The 12380-nt window shown below is 40.3% G+C and overlaps 2 protein-coding genes across 5 annotated transcripts in view; one reads left to right on the top strand and one right to left on the bottom strand.

The window, feature by feature from the left end:
• The window catches only part of CYFIP1 (cytoplasmic FMR1 interacting protein 1), an 86661-nt gene that overhangs the window by 58754 nt on the left and 15527 nt on the right, over nt 1–12380 (top strand). For all 4 annotated transcript variants that reach the window (XM_074159553.1, XM_074159579.1, XM_074159562.1 and 1 more), the window contains 2 exons: nt 9175–9318; nt 10884–10974. In XM_074159553.1, the coding sequence (XP_074015654.1) occupies nt 9175–9318; nt 10884–10974 (235 nt within the window). The remainder of the gene's footprint in view (nt 1–9174; nt 9319–10883; nt 10975–12380) is intronic.
• On the bottom strand, nt 2130–2789 carry LOC141471787 (fibronectin type III domain-containing protein 9-like). The gene has a single exon (XM_074158482.1). It carries the CDS (start codon nt 2787–2789, stop codon nt 2130–2132), a length of 660 nt encoding a protein of 219 aa, XP_074014583.1.

Genomic DNA, 12380 nt, shown 5'->3' on the forward strand with positions numbered 1-12380 from the left:
TAGATGAATTGCCACAAAACTGCTTTAAGGCTGAACTACTCCTTGTTCTCACTATGGCATATACATGTGTGTATAACATATAAATGCCTGTAAATATATGTATTGGACTGCCTTAAAACCCACGTAAGGAAACAGAGATGCAGAGAAGTGAACAGGTATTCAAAGGCTCAAGATGTTGGCAGAGATAAGAATATAAGTCTCTTGGCTCGATCCCTTTAACATTAAAATAATCTTTTCTCTCTTTGATGAAATCCTAGTCAGGGAAGTGTTGCTGTTGGTTTGATTACAAGATCATTTTAAAGCACTTTTTTTCTGTCCCCACTACCTAGCCACCCTTTTTTTGGCAGTAAACCTGTAGTGTTGGCACCATGCTCTGAAGCGAGTTTTCCAGTGTCTGTTTCATGAAACACCTTCATTTGAAACAGCAGTAATCTGTTGTCATCTTCACAGTTTATTTTGGACTGGTGTGTAAGACAAAGAAAAACCTGTGCCAGCTGGAGGAAGTGCTGTATAGGGGGTGGAGGACACGTTATTCCTAACTTAACACAATAAAGACGCCTTTTGAAGTGTCTTCTAAAAGTAATACTCGCCCCCGCTCAGCACGTGTTTCTGTGTGTCGTACCTATCCTAGCAGGAAAAAAGTAAAGACGACGCATCAAACTTATGCCAATTCCTGTCTTCCCAGCAATATGAGTTGACGTCTTTCACACGTTGTGGGAAATGTTGTCAAAATATAGTAGCTGAAAAGACCCACAGCCTGCTGTGAAATATTCGGCAGGGGCTCTCTTGCCAGAATTGTAAACCCCCTTGGCTTCCAGGGTACGGTGGAAAGGGATAGCAGCTGCCCAGCCAGCAATTCTCCAGCCTTTACTGGTACAACCAAGCTGTGTCAGCAAGAGCTCACTTTACACATGCATTCCTATCAATAGCAGTTTAAAATACCTGTAGTCACAGTGTATCTTTGTTTTTTCAGACATACCATACCATACAGCGATACTAACATTTATTGTGTTTTTATGGAACACAAATGCACTTAAGAGATTTAAAACAGGGTGACTTATACAAGGAAGCCAGATGAGACATGTCGTGTTGTGAGGGCGAACAGATTTCTGTCCAAAGGGCCTTTCTTGGCACTTTGCCATGAAGCTCAAGGCAGAGTGAGGTGATCGGCAGATTCGATCATTACAAAAATAAAATGTGTTTTGACATGTTTTTACTTCTTTGCCCCCTTCATTACACAAAACGTGCTCTGCAGTTGGATAGAAATTTGCAGCTGGTGAATGAGTTTTATTATTAAAACTGAAAGGGAAAGAGAGAAGGAAGGGCCAGCAGTTGCTTCTCTGAATTTCTGTTTCCTCTACAGGGAACCACTCGCCCAGTGGCTTGTGGTGGAAGCAGAAGGTGGCTTGTGGTGGGTCGAGGAGAGTGCAAAATATGATAACCCAGGATATTTCCTTAGTTTTATTATAAACATCCTTACAGAGTTGCTGTCTTGCATGTGTTTTTAGACCGAGAGGGAATTTCAAAGTTGGGTGAAAGGAAAAATCCTGGTGAGTTTAGCTAAGTACTGAGACTCATTTCGATGGGAGCTTTGGTGAGTACCGTGGTTAGTGAAGTGTGTAGTCTGAGTGTAGGAGTTTGTAGTGTGTCGTTTGAGAAGCGATTGGGATTTTGGGGGCAAAACTCACACTGGCAAACCACTGCACTTGGGGGGTGTGTTCCAGTTGCCTGTAGTGTAGCAGTCTGGCTTACCTCTGAAAACTTCTACTCAGTTTTGATTTATGCTAGTAAAAAAAAAAAAATGTCTTGGTAATTTTTTATGCATTTTTATATTTGTTTGCTGTATTAGGCTAGAGAGAAGTAACCAAAAAAAATCCCCTCTAAATGTAACTGGATTATTTGCTACATGCTTCATATTTAAATAATGGAGTGTGGTTGAAATTCTCACTTGGGAATGCGAACCTTTGCCTCTGAGTACCTCTGGCTGTGTACGGGCTGTTGGAAGGGACGTGACACTGGAGGTACAGCTGGGAGTGCTGTGGTGAGCTCCGACAGTGCACGCAATGCAGTTGGAGCAGTTGGGATGTCGTATGTAGTAAAAAAGTCCTCCTTGACAAAAGGTTTCTAATTTATAGCAGAGCACTGTCCTGTCGTTGGCACTCGTTCCTGACTTTTGTCATGACAGGCTCCTTGCACACTGAGGGATTCTCTATGATTGTGGCCAGCTGGATGCCACCTGGATGCTTTTCCTCGGTGTCCTGCATCAGTTGGCTCTGCCTGCCGAGCTCTTCCGAGGTGCATGCCACGCTTTTGGTCCACGCCATCCCATGGTCTTGTTCGGAGGTCCCGTTTTGCCCTTGCAAACGCTCACGTCTTCTACGGCACAGGAGGTGCAGGCAGCCATAGAGGAGGATGGCGGCGATGATGAGGAGCAGGACGCTGCTGGTGAGCCAGATGCCCAGGGCGAGGTCTTTCTTGGTGTTGCTCGCAGATGCCGGGTCTTGTTCCAGCGTGTTGAAGACTCTGCACTGGTCACTGGAGGGGTTGGCAGACTGGCAGGTCACGCACACGATGTACGTTGTCAGCGGAGCCAGGTTTTCAACAACAAAGGAGGATTGAGTGGTGGGCACCCTCTCTTCCTTCTGAAAGCTCTTTCTGGAGTAGCTGGATAGCATGCTGTTCCAGTTAGGGTGGTACATGACGCTGTAAAAGCTGTCGACACAACTGGCCATTTTGGGCCAAATTACCATTGCCGTGCTTCCGGTGATGTTTTGAACGGTTATTCCCATCGGGATGTTGCTTAGGTAGGTTTTTTTCTCTCTCGATGCTGATCTCACTGTGGAAAGGGGAGGTAACTGAGAAGTTGCAGCACTGGAGATGTCGTGTGGATCTTAATCGTAGTGCTCTGTAATTTAGGAAAGGATTTTTATTAGGAAACTATGCTTTTATTGTTTGTACTGCTCCGTCAAAGTCAGAGTTGGCAGTTCATAAAGTTTGGAGTGTTTTAAACTGTGTACTTTTTTCCCCAAGTGAAAGGCTAGATATATGCTTATAGAAATTCAACCGGAGCTGCTGCCTGTCCAGGTGATCAGTTGGATCTTGTCTCCATAAGATGGTGTATTTTGCAGAATTTGCGATTGAGGAACCACTTCCATTCATAGGTTTTTTTTCAGATGACTGTGCACTTGCAGCAGGGAATGAGGGGATGCTGGCCCTCAGCATCATGTTCAAAATTAGCCTTTATGTCAGCTTCAGTATAAACACTACCTACATGTTTGGGACAGCCCCTAGAATAAGGTCACTGGATATTTTTGTCTTAAGGAATTTGTGGTTAGCTAACATTAGGGGAAACAAAACCTCTTCAAGATCATAAAGAGGAGTGGTGAATATGCTTTGTACTTCTAAAATATGTACCGCTCCACAGGAGTTTAAATGATCAGAAGTTTAAACAGATGCATTAATAAATGCCTCTGTTCTTTGGAGCAATGCTGGAGTATTCTTTTTAATAGGACAAACTTTTCTAATAGGAAAAAAAAACCCTAATATTTAACATAATTTTATGTTATGAGTCAAACTCCCATAAAAAACCGTCATTGAAATCTAAACTGAATTGAACTGCTGTCTGCTTTGGCATTAAACTAAAGACTGACAGGCTGACTATCCAACTAATAATCTGTCACACAAAGTACTTGCCTAATGAGTTTGTTTGTAAATGGGGTTTGGATTTATTTTTTTGTTTTTTAAGGGAAAGAAATGCAGCATTTGCTTTTCTCTCTAGTCTGAGTATCTTGCATTTTATTTTATTTATTTATTTTTCATTATTTACTTCCATAATCTCAAAGTTTGCTTTTGTGAGCAGTGAATTTTCATATGTTAAATGGCAAGTGAGGGGTGGCAGGAGTGGATCTTGAGGGATAAATTCCTCTGGCCATCCACAAGTCTTGATTTTTGCCTATCACAGTCAATTGAAAAACAAAACAGTATGTGGAAACATCACCAGGTATTATTTTGTCTCCAATATCATTTTACATTAGTTTCTTACTTGTTAGATACAGTCCATTTTTTTACTGGTGAGTTAGCTACACCTGTAGCCACTGCTAGAGCAGCGGCCGTGATGATTGTACACAATATATATAGCCTTGATGATAGCCAGCCTCTTGGAGATGCTTTCTCGAGATGGGCTTTGTTGGTGAAATACAGCTTTCACTATCGCATACCCTTTGGATAGATAGTGTTTTTGTAAAAAAATGACTAATATTCTTTTCTGCGCTGATTGTATGTAATTCCATAGTCTGTCTGCCCTGAACTGATACTCCTTCTCATAATAAGATTAGAAAACCTGCCAATATTTTGAGATTCTAAGTTTATGTTTACATATTATGTAAATAGCATAAAGAAAACATCTATTTTCTGCATTTTTCTAAATGCTTCTGCTAAATAATCTCTTCCTTTCAGGACAAGAAGTTGGCTTCTGTCTTGGTAGACTTTTAATTAAAATAATTATTTTATAACAAAACAAGCCTTAATAACAGACAGTGTACGTTTTATTTTGTTTGGCAGGTATTTTTGCTTTTACCGTTGTGAGGGTAACTTTTGAAAAAGAACCTCCCTCACCAGTTTAGTAGTCAGTTTCTATTGGCACTCCTGTGAAAGTTTTTCCCACTTCTTAATTTTTTAATGAACATAAATGCACATGACAGTAACATTGTATTTCATTGTTTATGACTTCATTATAACTTTTTTTATGATCAGGTTTTATATGTTAAGTCTCCTGGCTAAATAAAAATTGACTATTGAAAATTCTCCTGATGAAGAAAGCTTAGAAGATTTGCTCATAACATATTCTGAAATTATTCTGTAATACTTTTATTGTACTTCCCACTAGATAGGAGGCTGGCAAAATATATATTATTTTTAGTGTGATTTTGGTAGTTACATTACATTAATAGTAAGAATTCTATGTCTGTTTATGTGTGAAAATTGTTGCTCAAGGCTTTTGGGTTATATTTACTGGGAAGTGGGAAGAAAAAAATGTTTATTTTCGTTACACTGTAAAACCTTAGATTTGACTGATCTGGGTAGATGCTGCCATTCTGATTGTGTGTTAAGTGCACCCTTTTTGATACAGCAACAGTATAAAGGAATCGAGTTTGCTGTGAAATAAACTTATTAGACAGACACATTTTGGCATCTAACCAACTTCTGCAGATACTAAATTGGGCACATTAGTAAAATCAGAGATTTTACTTCCTCAGTTGTCTTCTCTTTAGCTAGTACATCCTAATTACTTAAAATTATAATTTATTTTTTATAGAGCACTTCCTAACAGTCTAGAAACAATAGTTTCATCCTCAAAGCATTTTGTAAGTAGAATGTTCAGATTTTAATTGAATAACAATAATACATTTCTGTTGTTACAAAACATCAGTTATTAGAAGACATAATTACTGACATGTAAATGTTTGGAAAACCCATTTGATGTTTCATAGATCATAAAGTCAGTACTTACCGTCACTTCCTGATGGAAATTTCAGAACAGAATGTTCATATGGCGATGCTGCTGCGAAAATGACATAAACACTAAATTTTCTGCATCCTTTTTCACATGAGTTATTTGCTACCTGATCTCTCCTTGCCAGTTTGCTTTTTCTTTCCCTCAGATTCCCTGGACTGAATTCTCATGGCTCGGTGCTTTCGGTTTTTAACTCCGATGCTGCTGGTGGCATGGTTTCTTTGTCTCTTCCACTTAAATTAATGCAAGAGTACATCTCGTCTAAAGGTGCTATTGCCTTGCTCTTCAAAGAACATACAGGAGAAAAAATAATGTCTTTTTCCCCCTTCTCTTGCTTGCCTCCCTTTGGACAGTGTACTGCCTGAACATCCCTGTTATATGCTCTGGTGGCTGTACCAGTGATGCTGTGAGTGATTAATGTTAGCACTTTGATGACATCAGCAACTAGCAACTCTCTCTCTCTCCCCTTTTTTTTATTTAAGTAGGGGAGGGAGCAAGCATAGTGTAAAAAAAAAAAACAAACCAACTCCCTCTCTCTTTCCTTCCCTTCCTCCCCCCCTCCCTGACTTTGTTAGTGGCTTCTTCCTGAAGGATTTTTATGCTTTTGTGCATCATGGGGGGGAAGCGGCGGTGGCGTGTGATGGTGTTTTCTAAATCCCTTGTCACAGTTTATAAAGCTCCCCTAATCCAGCATTTACAGGTGGACCACTTTAGGTACTTCCCCATGAGGGTTACATTAAAGAAAAATGTATTTTTAGATTGGCTGACTTCTTATTGTTATGTACTGGTGAGGTTTTTATCCTCATGTTTTTAGGGCTTGCTTTTCGATGATAAATTTCTGCTTTGTGAAGAGGAGTTCCCTCCCATTAACCTCACAGCAGTAAAATGCTTTAACCTGCTGAAGTAAGATTCTCCTTGCACTATTGCTGAAATAGATAGTTTGGACACATTTATCGTTGAGACATACGTGACTGAAAACACCAAAAGTGAAAGATGAAATCTCACCTTCTAGGGATAACTGTATATATGTTTCGTGTATAGGGACATTTCTCTGCACATGTTTTCATAAGGTTTTACCAGTTCTTTCCCCTGTCCATGCCCCGGACCCCCTTTCTGTAAGCAGAGAGCTACGCACACGTACTGGAGGGGTGCAGCTTCAGGCTGTCCGCGCGGTGGAGTGTGTTTGGAGTTTAGCCCTGTAGCCAGTTCCAACCTAATAGCAGAGCTGTGCTGCCTATTAGGAGTCTAATAATTAGCCAAGTGTCTATGTTAGTTTGTGTTCACAGAAAAGATGGCTGAGAATTTGGAACCATCACTCCTCCACAAAATCAACACAAGCCCACGGTCCTTAGAACAGAACTTCCCAGACAGATGGACGGCTGAGGCCAGGGAATGCTCCAGAGCAGGGTGACTTGCAGCAGGTTTCTCAGGGTCGGGTCCGGTTGGGTCTTGAAACTCTCTGAGGACAGAGACTCCACAGCCTCTCCATTTGACCACCCTCACAGTGGTGAAGATTTTTCTGATGTTTAAATGGGATTTCCTGTTTCTGCCCATTGCCCCTTGTCCTGTCACTGGGTGCTGCTGAGCAGAGTTGGCTCCATCATCTTTACTCCCTCTATCAGTTACTTACACACATGGATGTGATCCCCCTGAACCTTCTCTTCTCCAGGCTGAATGAAGAGTCCCAGCTCTCTCAGCCTTTCCTCATAGGAAAGACGCTCCAGTCCCTTAATCATCTTTGAGGCCCGCTGCTGGACTCTCCCATACATCTTTCCATGTCTCTCCTGTACCGTGGAGCCCATTACTGGACCCCAGTACTCCAGGTGTGTCTCACCAGTGCTGAGCAGAGGGGACAGATCACCTCCCTCAAGCTGCTGGCTGTGCTGTGTTGATGCAGCCCCACTAGCTGTTGGTCACCTTTGCTCCAAGGACAGGCTGGTGGCTCGTGGTCAGCTTCTTGTTCACCAAAATCCTCCAAGATAAGAAAAACACCCCTGTCCCCAAAACCCCACCTTCTGCAGGTCAGTCTGTCTTGCTGGATAGTTTCTTCACGCAGCTCAGGCACGTAAGAAATATAACTGAACTTTCAAGTAAATTTCAGTACTGGCAACTTCTTGAATTTTCACATTGCAGAAATAAATTGCCAGTTATAACTTTCTGTGGTTGTTGAAGCATGATAAAATTTATGTAATTTTCTGTGTGTGTGCTTTAATAGCATATGCAAAGTTTCTCACTTAGGTCAGGAGTTGCCTGGTTTGGAAAATTGGGTTTGGATCTCTAGTTTTCTCTTGTTATGACCTAGATGGTCTCTTCTGAGCCTGTGCTTTCATGTATTTCTTTCATAGTTCAACAATTTTTCACCCGTGAAGGTTTGTGAACTACACCTAAGGCATCTGCAAAAGGTGGCCAAGAAGTGCTAACCTGTTTCCAAATTTGCATTTGCTATATATCAGTCTAGAATCAAATTTTTAGATTTCTAAGACCACAGTTCAAAACATGTTGGAAAGTGGATGTGTATCTCCTATCCTGATCTCTCCTAAAGATGATTTGTAAATCCTTTTCTTTTATGAGGCTAAAATCTTCCAAGAGCTTAATACAGTTTCATAACTTGAATTCCTAGTAGTTTCTTTGTGCAACACCATGTATCTGGTATTGATTTCCATGGATAATTGGGGCAGGGTCTGCACTGGAGGGAAGCTCAATGTTCTTCCTGGATACTGGTGAAGGAAAATTTTCTGTTACAGCTGATGTGTGTGACACTGAAAGTCTAACAGTATTTCATGTGTATGTATTTCAACAGTATGGCTCTCACGTGTGTATTAGAGAGAATGAAAACTGCAGAAAAAGAAACACAACAGAACCTTCTGCAAGAAAGGTTTGCAAGGGTTCCCTCTTAAAATTAAATTTCAGGATATCAGGAGAACATACAGGAATGCAGGATGTTAAGTTAGCTAATCCCTCTTTGATCCTTAGCTTAGGCAAATAGTTCCTAAATCCCTACACAGCATCAGTCTGTACCGTTGTGTTCGGAAGAAATGGTCGTTAATATGGCAAAGCACCTGATCCTATTTATACAACTCTGGAAGAATTTCCATGAGGTTACATCTCAGGCTTTGATTTGCTTTGATCTTGCGTACAGCTAATGGGTTTGAAAAAGAGAGATCCTCGTTAATTAGTTGCAGAGAGCAGTAACTGCAGAAGGCTGGCTATTTGTAGTTTTTTTGTAGTCTTAAAACACCTATTATGAACTGAAAATTGAAGTAACTTCTTTCAGGATGTTTTGTATATAAATGGACATTATAGGAATAGAACCTGTGCTTTAAATTCAGGGATCTGAACATTGGCGTTGACTATTCTTATCCCTTTATACCTGTGTAAATAGAAAAATACGGAACTGGAAATGTTCATGGCTTTATAAATGGTAAGCGGAAGATGTCTGGTGAAAACAAAAGTGTTTACAAGTTTTTCTTGCTCATACAGAGATTTTGGTTGGAATTCCTGCCTCAAAAAAGGGGAAGATTTGTATTTTAATTTCCTGGGGAGAGAGATATACAAAGTTGTTATTTTATTTTTAATATGCTTTAAAATGCTTTTAAATGAGATTATTATAAAGGTGCAGTCAGCTGAAATTGTCATTAATCATATCTTTTATCTCATTTTAGGCATTGAATCTGGCATATTCCAGCATCTACAGCAACTACAGGAATTTTGTTGGTCCCCCTCACTTTAAAGTCATCTGTAGACTACTTGGCTATCAGGGTATTGCTGTTGTGATGGAGGAGTTGCTGAAAGTTGTCAAGAGCCTGGTATGCCAATTGTCTTTCATTTTTCTGCTATTCTTCTGATAGAAAATGTCTCAAGAAAAAGTGAAAGTAAGACCTCAGATAAAACTAATTAAAATGTTACTTCCTTTGAAGTTCAACGTAAGCTGTGTTTGAGAGTACGCAGTGTCCTGTGAAGAGTAGAAGATGTGCCTTGGTAGCCTGAGCAGTGGTTTGAAAACCTTGGATTCTGCATGAATTTAATTTGTGGAGACCTATGCTGTTAGGCACTGGGTAAACTCTGGAAAAGTATGAATGTTTCAGATTAGTTGATTTCAAGTTAAAGATTGTACTGTAAATTCACTTTCTCAATATTTTTTTGAGGGCAGCTGGAGTGTGCTTTCTGCCTTGCCTAACTTCAGGGCTTTCATTAATAACATCATTGACAGATGATGCCTTAATAACAAGGAAGGCTTAATCTCTGTGCTTGATCTAGCAATGGATAGCATCAAGCCTATTTAGAAGAGTGCTCAGACCAGATGTTGAAGAAGTTATCCATATAGCCTGGGAAGGGCCTTTTCTGTAACTAGGAGGAGGTTGAGGGGCTGCCTGTTTGTTTATTGTTACTATCTATGTATGCAGGCATAATGCATTGCAGTAAAGTTTAAAGAAATGGTCTTTTCCTCCCGGTCCCTGTTGCCTGTAAGGAGCATGCTGCCAAAATAATCCAACTGTACAGGGGGATAGCTGTAGTATTCATAATCTCACTTCAGACACTTGACGCATTCAGCAGTTTGTTTACAGTAATTCCCACAATGTTCTAGGTACATTTTTGAAGTTCTAAAAAGGCTGGAGCCCGCTTGAAGATGTGTTGTCGTCTAATCTTCAGGGAAAACACAGATAATTTTCATGCTTTGGGGGCAAGTGTTGGTTTGTGGGGTTTTTTTGGAGGGGGCGATTTTATTATTTATTTAAGTGGTAAATTATCTCAATTCATTGAAGGTCTCATTGAACACTTGGGCATTTATTAAGGGGGTTAAAAAGCCTGGAGGGAGGTAACCTGCTGATGCCTGATGCAGATGCTCAGATGTAGGGAGACAGGTATGACATAGGTGTCTAGCGGAAGGAAGGCAGACTGACTGCAGGCTAGTATGGACTGTGTCTTAACTGGTATGGACTATAGGCTGGGACTGTGTCTTAACTGGTGTGTGTGGAGTAGCCAGTCTGAGCTCTTACAGACATACCTAATGCTAAGGATTTTTCTGTTGTTGCTTTTGAAAGCATTCAAATGTGATGTTTTTACCAAAAATCTGTAAGTTGGTTAGACAATAGAGAAAGTCGGCAAGAGAAGAACATGATTTCATCTTTTTTACCTTCCTGGCCTCAGCTGTTGTGCCACTCTTCCTGTAGCAAAAGGTGGCTAATGCCATATGAAGGAAAGTGCAACTGTACTCATTTGAGAAAGTTGCCTTTTTGAAGATGATGACTGACAGAATTAAATGCAAGATTTTTAGAGCTTGTTCAATTCATGTGTAGTTTGCATGCCATTTGTTGTAAAGTTTCTTAGTTCAGTAACACTGACATGTTTACACCCATCTGTTTTCTCTTAGTTACAAGGGACAATTCTTCAGTATGTCAAGACCCTAATGGAAGTGATGCCTAAGATCTGTAGGTTACCAAGACATGAGTATGGTTCTCCAGGTTAGTTCATGTTTGGTGTTATCATAGTAGCCCTAATAAGATGATACTAACCACTGTCTTCCATGCGTACCTCTCTCTTTCCCTACCTCTCTTTTCCCTCCTAATAATTAGCACTTAGTTGTTTTTTGTTTTTGTTTTTTAATAACAGGAATCATTGAATGCTGGGCTTTCTGAAAGTACTTAATAAAGTTTTAAGACTTTTATGTTTAGGGCAAATAAAAGGATGACAGTCTGTATATAGGCAGCCTTATGACATAATTAATCTTGAGCTGGGACATTCGTGGTAGTTTCTGTTTCTAGTCTTTCTCATAAGCGTTTTGAGCTTTTCCCTCTGCAAGTTAGACTCTCACACTTGTTCTGTTTAATGTCTAATTTAGATAACCCTGATTCTCTGGAAAAGCCTCTATCCCTTCTTCCTTTGCCCTTATCAAATGTAAGATAAAAGGATTGCTACTGCTGAGAGGCAAACTGGTGCTGCCAAAATAGTTATGGCTGGAGCTTGTGTGGGGCGCATTTTAGCCACTTAACAGGAGGTGTGACAGTTGCAGAAGAAGAAATGACTTTGAAAGCTGCTTGCCACTATGGAGAAATAATTGGCTAATTAGTATTTATCACATTGTTCACTGAAATTCTGAAACTGCCCCCCTCCCCTTCAAAATATTCCTCCACCGCAACTCCTAATTAACACAAATTAATCCTTCCATGTGCCACCCACCTCCTGAGTATATCTTTATTTTTCCAGAGTCGCTTAGGTTTATTAAATGCCACTCCAACTGGAATGAGGTTGGTTTTTTTTCTGCTTCCCACAGCTTGCTTGACGCTCATTACCAATGTTAAATGAAATCGAGGACTTACTAAGTGTTTCCTTCCTGTTTTTCTCCCTGGAGCGTAGAAATGGATGAATCATGGTGGTTAGCAGTATAAAAATAATCTATCTGAGGTTTTTAGCTACTCATTAAGGTCTGACCGCACAAGCAGTAGGTATTCTCAAATATAGATTATGCATCACCAGGGTCTGCGATGCTGCAGGTGACATTAGGAAGCTCATAGTCTCTTGCCAGAAACCCTCACCTGTAAGGAGTAAGTATTTGGCAGGAGGTGCCCAGGGACTCAAGCAGAAACTTTCTCTTGAGGTTAAAAGCAATCTATCCCATAGGAAAGGCAAAACATTACTTGTGCGATGGTAGCCTTCACAAGATTGATAAAAATATTTTAAAATCCTTCATTACTTTCCTGTTTTGTAGAGATCACAAACCGCTTTGACCTTATATTTACTCTTGCAAAAGAAATCCCATATGTTTAGATGCCTACTGTACTGAGAGATCAGAGTAACTCTTGGTGTTACCGTGGGAGATCATAGCAACTAGATTTGGACTGGATCTCAAAAACCAGCCTGCTTCTATGCT

This window comes from Numenius arquata, chromosome 1 (assembly GCF_964106895.1).
Source record: "Numenius arquata chromosome 1, bNumArq3.hap1.1, whole genome shotgun sequence".
Taxonomy (NCBI): domain Eukaryota; kingdom Metazoa; phylum Chordata; class Aves; order Charadriiformes; family Scolopacidae; genus Numenius; species Numenius arquata.